The 12011-nt window shown below is 61.1% G+C and overlaps 1 protein-coding gene across 1 annotated transcript; it reads left to right on the plus strand.

The window, feature by feature from the left end:
- Positions 1-1846: 1846 nt before the first annotated feature.
- On the plus strand, positions 1847-8403 carry MEX3A (mex-3 RNA binding family member A). Its single transcript, XM_016166316.2, has 2 exons — positions 1847-3096; positions 6573-8403. Exons 1-2 carry the CDS (start codon positions 2643-2645, stop codon positions 7658-7660), a joined length of 1542 nt encoding a protein of 513 aa, XP_016021802.2. The 5' UTR covers positions 1847-2642; the 3' UTR covers positions 7661-8403.
- Positions 8404-12011: the final 3608 nt, after the last annotated feature.

A 12011-nucleotide genomic window follows, 5' to 3' on the forward strand; every position in this document is an offset into this window, starting at 1 on the left:
TCCTTGTTGGACCAACGCGGTGGGTCCAGCGGGGACAGCGGCCTCCCCCGCCCTGCCCCTTCGTCGGCCCCTTCCCATCCAGCAGCTGTCCCCCTCCCGACTCTCGCACACTTGTTTCTGTCCTTTGTTTTCCTCCCTGGCCAAATCCCCACGGCTTCTTTGGTCATTAACCTCCTACTTTAATTAGCTTAGTGGGGAGGGAAGTGGAAGCAGGGCAAATTCAGGGGTGGGTGTCTAGGGGGAGATCTCACCTGGGTGGGGACAGGAAGGCTCAGCCCAGCTGGCGACAAAAATGCTTGGCACACAATAAGTCCTATGCAACTGTTTGCTGTTTATTAATGTGAAAAACAGTCACCTGGTCCACGGAGTAGCAATCTTCCCCCAAGAAGAGCCCTGTGGGACCCAAAACCACAGCTCCCCCAACCCAGGGTCCCGGACAGGAGAGGGGGCCAGAGTGGGATGAGAGCCCCCTTCCACAGGGCCTGTCTGTCCATCTCTTCCCCTCCCACCCTTGCTCGACGTAGCAGAGCCCAATCCCACTTATGCTGAGTCCCTGGTCCAGGGGGCACCCCTCCCCTCAGTCATGGCTGCTCACCCCTGAATCCTCAGCCTAGCAAAGGAGCTAGAGCTGCACCTCCACAGTATCCCAACTCCCAGCCCCTCCTGAGGCCCCCCTCCCCCGAGGCCCCCCACTTTCCTCCCCCATCCGGGTGTGTGTGCACATTTGGTCTTTCCAAGAAGCAGTTTAGGGAGCCGGCTTCACAGTGCCAGGTCGCAGAGGTCATCTCATCTGCTCCCCGCCTCCAAGCGGGACTTTGCCCCCCAAGCTTGATCAGATTTTTGGATTCCAAGGCGCTCCAGAAAAGGGCACCTGACCACTGTGGCTCATGCACCCCATTCCTCCAAAGCTCTTTTGGGAAGTTCTTCTTAGAGTCTGACCTCCAGCCCTCATGTTGCAGTGCTACCCTCCCCGCCCCACCCCCCTTGGGAAAGGCATAACGAGGGTGACAAAAGGAATGCTGAAAGTGGGGGTGAGGGGAGAAAAGGTCGCATTGCACTTCGCTTCCGCAGACGCCTCACAGAAGTACCCAGCTGTCCGATTCATGCCTTAAAACCTTACTTTGACTTTCACCAAATTTTCAGGGCCAAAGGAACTGGATTCACGGGTTTCCAACAGGGGCGAGGTGGGTGAGTGGCACGATGGGGGAGGCGACGAACGGATCCCCAAGCTGTGTGCGCGGCCCAGGCGCGAAGGAAGTCCGGGTCCCCGGCGATCGCGTCTCTCCTCCCTTCTTCGCGGGCCCCCACAGCTCAAGACTCTCACCCGAAACCGTTCAGTCGCACGGTGCCTTTAACCCTTCCGCGGCCTCCCTTCTCTGCACCCCCACTTCTCTCCTCTCCCTCCACCTCGTCACCGTCCCCATCCCAGCACCCACAGTCCTCCCGACTCCCCTCCACTGACCAGAAGGCCGTGAACCCACTCACCTCCCAGCTGGCGCCTCTGAGTTCTCCGAGTCCGGGGGGCGGGTGGGGAGGAAGGGGGACGGCTCGCCGCTCGGGGACGAGGGGACCCCGCCTTTTGCTTGGGGGTCGCCCCCTGCGGCCCGGCGCCCCATCCCGGCCCCCGCGGCGCGCAGAGCCGGGTCGTCCCCGCATCGCGGCGGGCTTTGTCTGCGGAGCGCAGGGCCGCTCCCCGCGGCCGGGCGCCGGGGCGCCTCTGCGAGGGCGGGAGGGGCGGCGGGGAGCGAGCGCGGCGGGGAGGGGCGGAGGGGCGCGGGGGCGCCGCGGCGACCCAGCCGGGGCCGCTCCCGCCCTCGCGTCCCCCCTCATTACCATGAGAAAGGGGGACCCGAGACCAGCCGGGAAGGCGAGGGCGCCCGTCTGGGGAGGGGGGCGCGCTCCCTCCGCCTTTTCTCAACCGTTCCGCTTCTGTGCGCCGAGTCCTCTCCCCGCGCCCGCCCCTACGAAAAATTAGGGACCTCGACTTTCATCCCACCCCCAGCTTTGCCTCCGAGCCGCGGGTGAAGACCGAAGGCACATCCCTACGCTCCTCGGGTCAAGGAATTCGTCCCCGCGCCCCTGCGCGCGGGAAACTACAACTCCCGGCATGCCCCGGGCGCCCCCGGCGCGCCCCCCTCCCGTCAGTTCCATGCTGCTCCATCCAGTTCATTTAAAACAAAAGAGTTTGAGCGCTGGAAGGGGCTGGGCTCTATTGGGGGCCACTGAGCGCCGCTCCTGGACTGGGGCTCGGTGCGGGAGCCTAAGGGGTGCGTCTGGACGGCGGGGTCTAGAGATTCCCGGGTCCGAGGCGGGAGGGGTGGGGGCAGAGATCCCGCAGCCCCCCGCCCCCCGTCACCCCCGGAGAGGAGAGGAGATCTGCTTTCTTGGTTTTGCTTCTCTTTCCCCCCACCCCCACCCCGGGGGCTGGGGCGAGGGGAGTCGGGTTACAGGGTGTTTGGGGAGGGGGGCTTAGGGGGAGGGTCTATCTTTCTATCTCGCTTTCTTCCCCCCTCCCCAGTTCTTTGTTCCCCCCTCCCCACACACCCCCTCCTCTCCTCTCCCCTCCCCTCCTCTCTCCTCTTTTCCCTTCCACCACCTCTCTCTCTCTCCCTCTCTCTCTCTCCCCCAGCTTTTGTTTCGCCATGCCTAGTCTAGTGGTATCTGGAATAATGGAAAGAAATGGGGGCTTTGGAGAACTAGGATGTTTCGGGGGAAGCGCGAAGGACCGAGGGCTGCTGGAAGACGAGCGCGCCCTTCAGCTGGCTCTCGATCAACTCTGCCTCCTGGGTTTGGGGGAGCCCCCCGCCCCCACGGCGGGCGAGGACGGGGGAGGTGGGGGGGGAGGCGCCCCTGCGCAGCCGGCCGCCCCCCCGCAGCCGGCCCCGCCGCCGCCGCCCGCGGCGCCCCCGGCCGCCCCGACGGCGGCCCCCGCGGCGCAGACGCCCCAGCCCCCCACCGCCCCCAAAGGGGCCAGCGACGCCAAGCTCTGCGCTCTCTACAAAGAGGCCGAGCTGCGTCTGAAGGGCAGCAGCAACACCACCGAGTGCGTACCCGTGCCCACCTCCGAGCACGTGGCCGAGATCGTGGGCAGGCAAGGTAAGCGTGCGCCCAGATCGCGAATGGGGGCTGGATCGGGGCCCCCCGTCTTCTGGCGCGGAAAGTTCATTTCCTCTCTCCTTGTCCGCCTCTGGCTGTGTCCCTTCCCCACAAAGGGGGACCCGCCCCCTACCCTGATTTCCAAGTGCCACAAAGTTCCCTGCTACCCCCGGTCGGGACTGTTCTCCAGATCTTTCCTCCCCCAGGGCCCTGCCCTCAGACAAAGAAATATCCTTTCTCCGAGAGAGCGAAAAGGGAGGGACCGGCTCCCAATCCAGGGAGGCTGTCCTGAGGGGGTGTCCGCTGGAAGCCAGAAAAACTGGCAGAATGGGCAAAGAGTTTCTCGGAAGCCACTACTTTGGGGAGCATTTACTAGTGTGTTGGGGAGCGGGTACCCCTAGGACCCCCAGCCGCCTGGAGTTGCAGACTTTGGGGGAGACCTGGCCAGGGAGCCAGACTGAGTATCTGTCTCTTTGTTGGGCTGAGTGTAGGAATGGAAGGGGGTGTGGCTCATGGGAGGGTCCCAGCCTGGGGGAGAGGTGGGGAGGGGGCCCCAGGGAGGAGGGAATCCTGCGGTCACCCACACACCGAAGTTGCACGGTCTGTGGGGTTTGGAGACGGGTGCCCCCAACGAAGTGCCACGTCCTGGGGGGACCTCTCCTCCTCCTCCTCAGGCTTTTGTTCTGGTCTGGCCACGGCCAGGGGCCAGAGGCCTGGAGAGGGTTCTGGGGTAGTCAGAGAGTAGGACAGGGTGGGAGGGGCATGCTGGGTGGGGTGACAGACCTTCACCTGGAGATTTGGTGCAAGGCGTGTGTGTGTCTCGGCGCGTTTGGGGAGGGGTGTAGAATTCATCCAGCGTAGTCTGACTGATACCACACCCTCTGCCCAGCATCCCTGGGCGAATGGGGGTGGGAGTGTTGGTGAGGGTCCAGACCGAGCAGACGGGATCGTGGGGACCCTTCCCTCTCCCAGTTTCCCAAAGGGGAGTGGGGGCGGGATTTGGAAATTGCCAGGGGGCTGGGCTGGGGAGGTGGGGTGGGGGAGGAGCAGAGGAGGAGCTGTCCCACCGCGGGAACAATGGGAGCCGCGATCCGGCCGGGAGTGCGGGAGGCGGCCAGCGCGGCGAGGGAGAGGGGAGCCGGGGGGCCCCACCCCTTCTCCCACCTCGTCCCCCCAGGAGTGCTGGGGGTTGGGGGGATTTTGCAGGGACATCCAGAATGGAGGAGGGGAAGGCGCCGCTGGCCTGCTCAGCCCCCGTTCCCCCGGGGCACTCCATCTCTTGAGATGTCTGATTTAAAAAGTTAGATTTCCTCTGGTCGCCAGGAACTAGGGACCCAGAGCCCTGGGGTTGGGTGGGGACGCTGATGCTTCTCCCGTGTGTGGGGGTTGGTGTTCGGAGGCCCCGGAATTTCACGGACTCATTCCTTCCCATCCTGCCTCCGCATCAGATGGGCCTGTCTCGTAGAAGTAGGGGGGTTCCCCCGCTCGGAGAGGACAAGCTCCCCCCAGTCCGTAGGTATCCGGAAGTCCTCCCTCCCGTCTGACCTCGCTTCTGCTGCAGTGTCGTGCTCCTCTGTTTGACCTCTAGGAAGGTGAAGCCCAGTGGGTCTGCCCTTCAAGAGATGCTTCTTCGGGCTTGTGAAACCCAGGGCGAGGCCCACTGCCGGTGACGCGGCCCTGGCCTGTCCTCCCTCCAACCCCAACCCCCAAGGGCACCGGGCCCTCACTTAAGTTTGCGGGCCCCAAACTTAGAGCCAGAAGCCAGGCGCCTGGGAGGTGCCACGGGAACAGAAGGTGTGGGAGGAAGGACCCCACGGTTCCTGCCCACTTCAGGCCTCCCAGACAGACAGGCATTGACTGGCGGTAAAGCGGGCGTGAGCGTGACAACAGGTAGGACTTCTCACCTGCCAAGAGGTCTGTGGACAAAAGGGAGGAGCAAATTTCCCTTCCCGAGGTCTCAGAGGTGAGGAGAGCTGCCCCCAACCCACTGGACCGGCCCACCCGCCCCTCCGCCAGGATTAGAGAAGAAGCCATCTGGAGTGGAGGAAGGAGAAAAAAATGAGCTTGCCTCAGGCCTGTGGTTGGAGGGCTGGGGCAGAGGCAGAAATCTAGGACCACGGGCTTGGTTTTGGAAGGATGGAGAGCGTGGTGGGGGGTGAGGAAGGGGATGGCCGGGTGTGTATGGGGCGGGTGGGTGGACGAGTCCCTTTGCCAGTGGGGTGGGCGGGAGTTTCATGGCGAGTGGGAAGGTGCTGTCTGTGCGGAGGGGGAGGGGAGGGGGGGAGTCGCGGGAGGAAAGGTCGCGAAGGAAATCCGCCTGAGCGTGGGGTGCACGAAAGCGCCCTGCGAGTATTGTTTAGAGAAAGGCACATGGACCATCATGGCTCTCGGGCCCGTGTGTGCAAACTCACACGCGTGTGGCACGTGTACCTCGAGAAAGCGTGTGAGCCTCCGTGTGAAGCCCGGGGCAGGGGCAGGGAGCCTGAGAGACCGAGAGGCTGGCCCAGTGAGCCGCGAGGGCTACAGCCTTTGGAGACGGGGCGGCCGCCCCCTCCCTCGCTCTTTCCCCTTCTCCCTCTTTCTTTGTCTCTTTGTCTCGGCTTTCTTCTTTCTCCCCGAGCCTCTCCCCAACCTCCAGCTTTAACCCACTCCTACTTCAAAGGGGAGTATGGGCCCAGAATACCTCCTCCCTCACCCCGCTTGGCCCCCAGCCCCTCTCTGCCCCCCCCCCCGCCCCCAGGGGACAGGGCGACAGGAGTGTCCATGGGCCAGTGCTGCTCCTCGCACGTCATTATCTTCATCTTCATGCTCCTCTTGTCCCTCTTGAAACTGGTCCTTAGCCCCTTCTCAATCTCTGACACTCCACTGTTGCTGCAAAGTTGCTGTGAACCTCTGAGCGGAAGCCGTGGGGGGTCCTAGAGCCGGTGGGGGTCGGTGGTCCCTGAGTAGGTTGGAGGACAATTTCAGTGAATGGAGGTCAAATGAAGAGTAGATTATCGGGTTATTCGGTGCAATGGGGTCCGTGGAAAGATCGCGGTCAGTGACAGATGGGGGCATGGTGGAGTGATCTGGAAGTTTGTGAGTAGCCAGGAGTCCAAGAAATTGAGGGACCCGCACGTGGTTGAGGAGGAACTGGTGCGTGCCTCTGAGGTCGGCAGCTCCTCTGGGAGGTGCGGCGATTATTTCCGCGTTTCAAGGACTGAATGAACTTGGAGGGTCCTGAATGGAATTCCGGGGAAAGTTGGTACAGTTTGAAATCTCTGGCAGAGACTTTCGGGAGATCCGAGATCCGATGAGTGGATTGCTCACGTCTGGGTGTTTGGGGGCGGGGTTCAGAGGGTCCTCGGAGAGGTTCCGGCCGAGGTTCCTGCGCTGGCTGGCGGGGTGTTTGAACAAGGATCAGGAGTTTACTGGTCCCCCGCAACGCCTTCTCTCCTGGTGAGTTTCCTTTCTCCCCGCTTCCCTACCTATCCCAGGATGCAAGATTAAGGCTCTGAGGGCCAAGACCAACACGTACATCAAGACCCCGGTGCGGGGCGAGGAGCCAGTCTTCATGGTGACCGGGCGGCGGGAGGACGTGGCCACAGCGCGACGGGAGATCATCTCCGCCGCGGAGCACTTCTCCATGATTCGCGCGTCGCGCAACAAGTCGGGCGCCGCCTTCGGCGTGGCGCCCGCCCTGCCGGGCCAGGTGACCATTCGCGTGCGGGTGCCCTACCGCGTGGTGGGGCTGGTGGTGGGCCCCAAGGGGGCAACCATCAAGCGCATCCAGCAGCAGACCAACACGTACATCATCACGCCAAGCCGCGACCGCGACCCGGTGTTCGAGATCACGGGCGCCCCGGGCAACGTGGAGCGCGCGCGCGAGGAGATCGAGACGCACATCGCGGTGCGCACGGGCAAGATCCTGGAGTACAACAACGAGAACGACTTCCTGGCGGGGAGCCCCGACACCGCGCTGGACAGCCGCTACTCGGAGGCCTGGCGGGTGCACCCGCCCGGCTGCAAGCCGCTCTCCACCTTCCGGCAGAACAGCCTGGGCTGCATCGGCGAGTGCGCGGTGGACTCCGGCTTCGAGGCCCCGCGCCTGGGCGAGCAGGGCGGGGACTTTGGCTACGGCGGGTACCTGTTTCCGGGCTACGGCGTGGGCAAGCAGGACGTGTACTACGGGGTGGCCGAGACCAGCCCCCCGCTCTGGGCGGGCCAGGAGAACGCCACGCCCACCTCCGTGCTCTTCTCCTCCTCCTCGGCCTCCAAGGCGCGCGCCGGGCCGCCGGGAGCGCACCGCTCTCCGGCTGCCTCCTCCGAGCTGGCCGGACTCCCGAGACGCCCGCCGGGAGAGCCGCTCCAGGGCTTCTCCAAACTTGGGGGGGGCGGCCTGCGGAGCCCCGGCGGCGGGCGGGACTGCATGGTGTGCTTCGAGAGCGAAGTGACTGCCGCCCTGGTGCCCTGCGGCCACAACCTGTTCTGCATGGAGTGTGCAGTTCGCATCTGCGAGAGGACGGACCCGGAGTGTCCTGTCTGCCACATCACAGCCACGCAAGCCATCCGAATATTCTCCTAAGCCCCCCGCCCCCCGTGCCTCCTGGGGCCCCGCCCCGGGCCCGCCCCATCTCTCTTCCACTAGGGCCTTTTGGGAACCAGTCATTTGAGGGGCAAGGTGCTTAGAGATACTCGCTCGTTGGGGGGGGGGGGCGATGGTGGCTGGAGGGTGGGCCACTTTCAGAGCCTCTGGTCACCCTGTCCTGGAAAGGTTGGGAGGGGGCCGGACCGGAAATTGACTAGAGTTACAACTCTGATACCTCAACAAACCCTTCAGTCCGCAAGCAGCTAAAAGGAACTTTTATTATGCCAGAGGTGGCAGCTAAAGGTCCCGACCCCCCTCTGTTCCCCTCCCAGTCTGTGTCGCACGGGGGGGGGGAGGGGAGAATGGCCATCCCCACCCAGAGGTGCTCTTCCCATCCCCAGGCCCGCTGGTCCTGACCACCCACCTCCCGACATGGTGGAATCTCCTCCCGGGTTTCCAGCAGTGGGAGAGGCTTGGGGCCCTTTCAGAAGCCTACATCGATTGTGGGGGGGAGGGGGGAGTGAGTCGATCAATAAAGGGCTCAGACCTGTCTGTCCTTACAAAGCTGGGCTGGAGGGGCTCCCTCTGCCCCCTGCGGGCTCGCCCTGCGACTGTTCGTCCCCCAGGCCCCTCGGGCCGTCCCTTGGTGGCTATCGCTCCAGCTCTGTCTTCCCTTCTCTTTCCTGCCCCTTCCAGCCCAGCTTTGGGGACACCATCCTCGGGGGAAGTCGTAGAGAGGACATTTTGGTGGTCGCCCTAATTCCTTTACTGGCACCTGGAGGCCCTCTCCCCTACTCCTCCAAAGAAACACCTCAAATTCTTCATGGAATGTATCCCTGTTCTCAGCGAATATTTGAGGAGGGGACTAATACTGGGGTACAGAAGGGCCTCCCCGCCACCTTTGCTGTCTCTGGGCATTACATTTAGGGAGCAGCCCCCATGCTGGATGTCCCAGCAGTGGGCAGGTCAGAGCCAGACCGTGGGTCTGCTGTTTCAGGGAGCAGGAGAGGTTGTGGGGCCCCCTCCCCGTGCCCCTTCCTGGACCTGACCCCAACCCTTAGTGAGAGCAAGTCATGAAGTCTTTCCTACCTGTTGTGGTTGAGAGAAGCCACATCTTCGGAGAGGGGTCAGTCCAAGGCCAAGCAGGACTGGGGCCCCGGAGCCTGTGGGGAGTCACAGCTGTCACAGGCCTCAGGCCCCTTTGCTGCTTCCCTACCGCTCAGTAGCCACCAGCCTCCCACCCTCCTGGTTCTGCGGGCCGGGCCAGGAGAGGGTGGGGGATGGGGGGTCCCCAGAGATTCTTGTAAATAATGGGGTGGGACTGTTGTAGGTGAGCTCCCGAGCACCTAAGCTCTGGAGTCCCATTCTTCCTGGGTGGAGAGGGGGTGCAGGGATGGGGGTACAGAGGGGACTTCCTCCTCTCCTTCCTCCTGTTGTGAATGAACTCACCTCTCGGCCTTCCCTCCAGACCACCAGCTTGGGAGAGGAGAGGAAGGTCACGGCCAGGAAGAGTGGCCTGTGACAACTTCCCTCCTCCCCGCAGATGTGAGCCATCCTGAGATGTCTGTACAATAGAAACCAAACCAAAATGGGCACCCTCTGTCGCCCGGGGTGGGGGGTGGGGTGGGGTGGGATGTCCGTCTGTCGACCCCCCTCCCCCTCTCCGCTCCTTACCCACAAAGGCGGAAGACTGTTACATTCACTAGGGGGCTCAGGAAATTCAATCTCACCCTTACTGATCGAGCCAAACCTAGAAACAAATGCGAAATACACATAGTGAGAGACAAAGTAGAGGAGAGAAAGCGCGTGAGGGAGTGAGACGGGCGACCAACGCAGAGGAGAGAAAACAAATAGCAAAAAAAGAAAAAACAGTTCTTTATAATTTAATATTCTATTTTAATAAAGGTGTTTATTACCGTATAAATGTAGCAAAGAACCTGGGCTAATATGAAAAAAAAAAAGACTTTTTATTAGGTAATTTATTATATGAAAAGGATATTTTATTTTATGATAAAGTGATCCTTAAAAAAAAATAAAAAAATTTAGAAGGTTTAGAATATATGTAGGGAGAGAAGAAAAAAATACATTTGTATTCAGAGTTAAATCTTAAAAAAGTGTTTTTAATATATGTTCGGGTTTACGTTCCTTTTTCCCCCCACTTTTTTTTGGGGAGGAATGTCATTTGCTCTTGGGGGGGGCATCCTGGGACGGATGGCAGAGACCGGGGCTGGGGGAACGTGTCCCCCTGGAGCAAGTGGATTGGGTTTCACTCCACGGGCTCCGTCCCCTCTCCCCTCCCCCTCGGGGCGGCCGGCAGAGCCAAACAAAGAAAGGGATTAACAAGAAAGGAAGAAGCTAGAGGACTGAGGGCCTGGGGTGCCGGCCCCCCTTCAACGGCCCTGTCCCTGGGCCAATGGGGAGGAGGCGTCCAGAGCAGGCCCAGCAGGCCTATGGGACCCTCAGAGAGGTGTGAGATTTAAGAGAAAAAAAATTTTTTTAACCAAAAACGAGAGAGAAGAAAAAGAAACCGAGGGGTTTAAAAGAAAATAATACTACAAAATAATTATTAATAATAATAATTCAAATTTATTTCATATAATCCTAGAGAAAAAGAGAAAGAATTACTAGTTACTTAGTAGATGATATTCAGATAGCTTAAAGTTTAGTAGCATTGCGGACCCTCGGGTCCAGTAGAATGTATAAAAGTAAGGAAAGGAAAATAGAGGGAAGTGTCCGAGTCACCCCATCTTCAGATACCAGGGTGCGAGCTTCCGGTCTGCTGGGGTTGATTCTGAGAATCCTTGACGTTTGAACTCGTAGGACAAATCGGTGAGGGGCTCGGTTCCCAGGGTCTTTGAAAGGACGAGCGTGGATCATGTCAACCAGGTGGGGGCAGCAGGGGAGGGTGACCCTGCTCCGCGCCCCAGCACCTGGGGGCAGTCTGGAGGGTGGAGACTGCCCAGCCCCCACCCTCCCGGGCCCAAGCGAGGTCGCCCTTGGCGTGTGACCTCACCCCCCTCCGCTGCAGGTTGGTTCAAAAGCCTGGTAGGTCACTCCGCAGACAGACGCACGCACTTCCCACCTTCTCAGAACTCCGAGGGGACAGAGGCCCCCCCCCCACCCCCGCGTCCCTGTTCCCACCCAGCATTCCACTTAGCTTTGGGCAACGAGCGACAGGAGCAACAATCTCGATCGTTCCTTAAAAGCTGCGCGTTACAGCTTTGCAAAGTGGTTCGTTGTCTCACTGAAGTTGAAGTCCAAGGACTTGCCGCCCCGGGGGCGCGTGGGGCGGAGACGCCGTCCTTGAAGGCTCGGGAAAAGGGGCCCCGGGGCGCGGGGGCAGGGGGAGGCAGAAGGACTTTAGGGGAACCTACTCTAACCCTCTGCTTCAGCCCACCTCCATCTGTCAGCGTTCAGGTAGGGGTCACCCACTGTACCCCGGTTTGGAGAGCTCATCGCTCGCCCCGCGGAAAATTGGGGAGCTTGGCTTTTGCTTGTGAGACATCAATGTTTCCAGCAACCCGGCTTGTCGCCAGGTCAGGCCCCGCCCTCGAGGCCATCCGAGGGGGTGCGGGGCCCCTTGGCTCCTTTTGCCAAGAGGACCCTGCTCCGTGACACCAATGACTGTCATGCCCTTCCTGGCCCTAGACCCCAAACGCATTTCCCTCCCCAGCCGACTTCTCGCCGCACCTAGGAACAGTGCCCCTGCTCTTTTTGTCCTAGAAACCCCGCTAGTTTGGGAAGGTAGCGTCTGGGGTGGGGGGGCTTCCTTCCCGCTCGAGGGTGCGGGTGGGGTAGGGGGGGTGGGTGGAGACAGCCCTGGGGCAGGGGGTGGTCTCTCGGCTGTAGAAAGTAGAGTAGGATCGTGGTCAGACTTAATTTGAGGCTTCTAGTGAGAACACAGGACTCCACCAAGGAAAAATAGTTCAAAAGCAAAATAAAGGCGGGAAACAAAACGGACCCATGAATAATCTAGTCAAAGTGATGTTGCACAAAATGCAGAGAAACCAAGAAGGGGGAGGGTTAATGTATTAAATGTGCTATTAAGAACTTAATTTTATTAAAAGGATTATTACTTAAGGCTCTGGCTTTTGTCTACCTGTGGGGACTGCAGGGGGGGCCTTCTCCAGCGATTCTGGGGGCCCCTGCCCGCCTCACGGGAAGTGGCTGCCCCCTCCTGCCTGCCCTTCGCTGCTCCTGGCTGGAGACCCAAGCATCCAGTCCCCTCTTTTCTCCCCATTTACCCCCGTCTATTCCTTGGGGTACCGTCAGACCTCTGTCCACTCCGCCCTGCGAGGCTGGGGCCCCTGCCCGGGCCCCGCGGGGAAGGGGCAGAGCCTGAGAAACA

The sequence above is a fragment of the Rousettus aegyptiacus genome, unplaced genomic scaffold (genome assembly GCF_014176215.1).
Source record: "Rousettus aegyptiacus isolate mRouAeg1 unplaced genomic scaffold, mRouAeg1.p scaffold_m13_p_17, whole genome shotgun sequence".
NCBI classification, from domain to species: Eukaryota; Metazoa; Chordata; class Mammalia; order Chiroptera; family Pteropodidae; genus Rousettus; species Rousettus aegyptiacus.

Coding starts and splice junctions, on each gene's coding strand:
- MEX3A (XM_016166316.2), top strand. CDS start 2,643: ATGCCTAGTCTAGTGGTATCTGGAATAATGGAAAGAAATGGGGGCTTT. Junction 3,097..6,572: donor CGAGATCGTGGGCAGGCAAG/GTAAGCGTGCGC, acceptor TACCTATCCCAG/GATGCAAGATTAAGGCTCTG.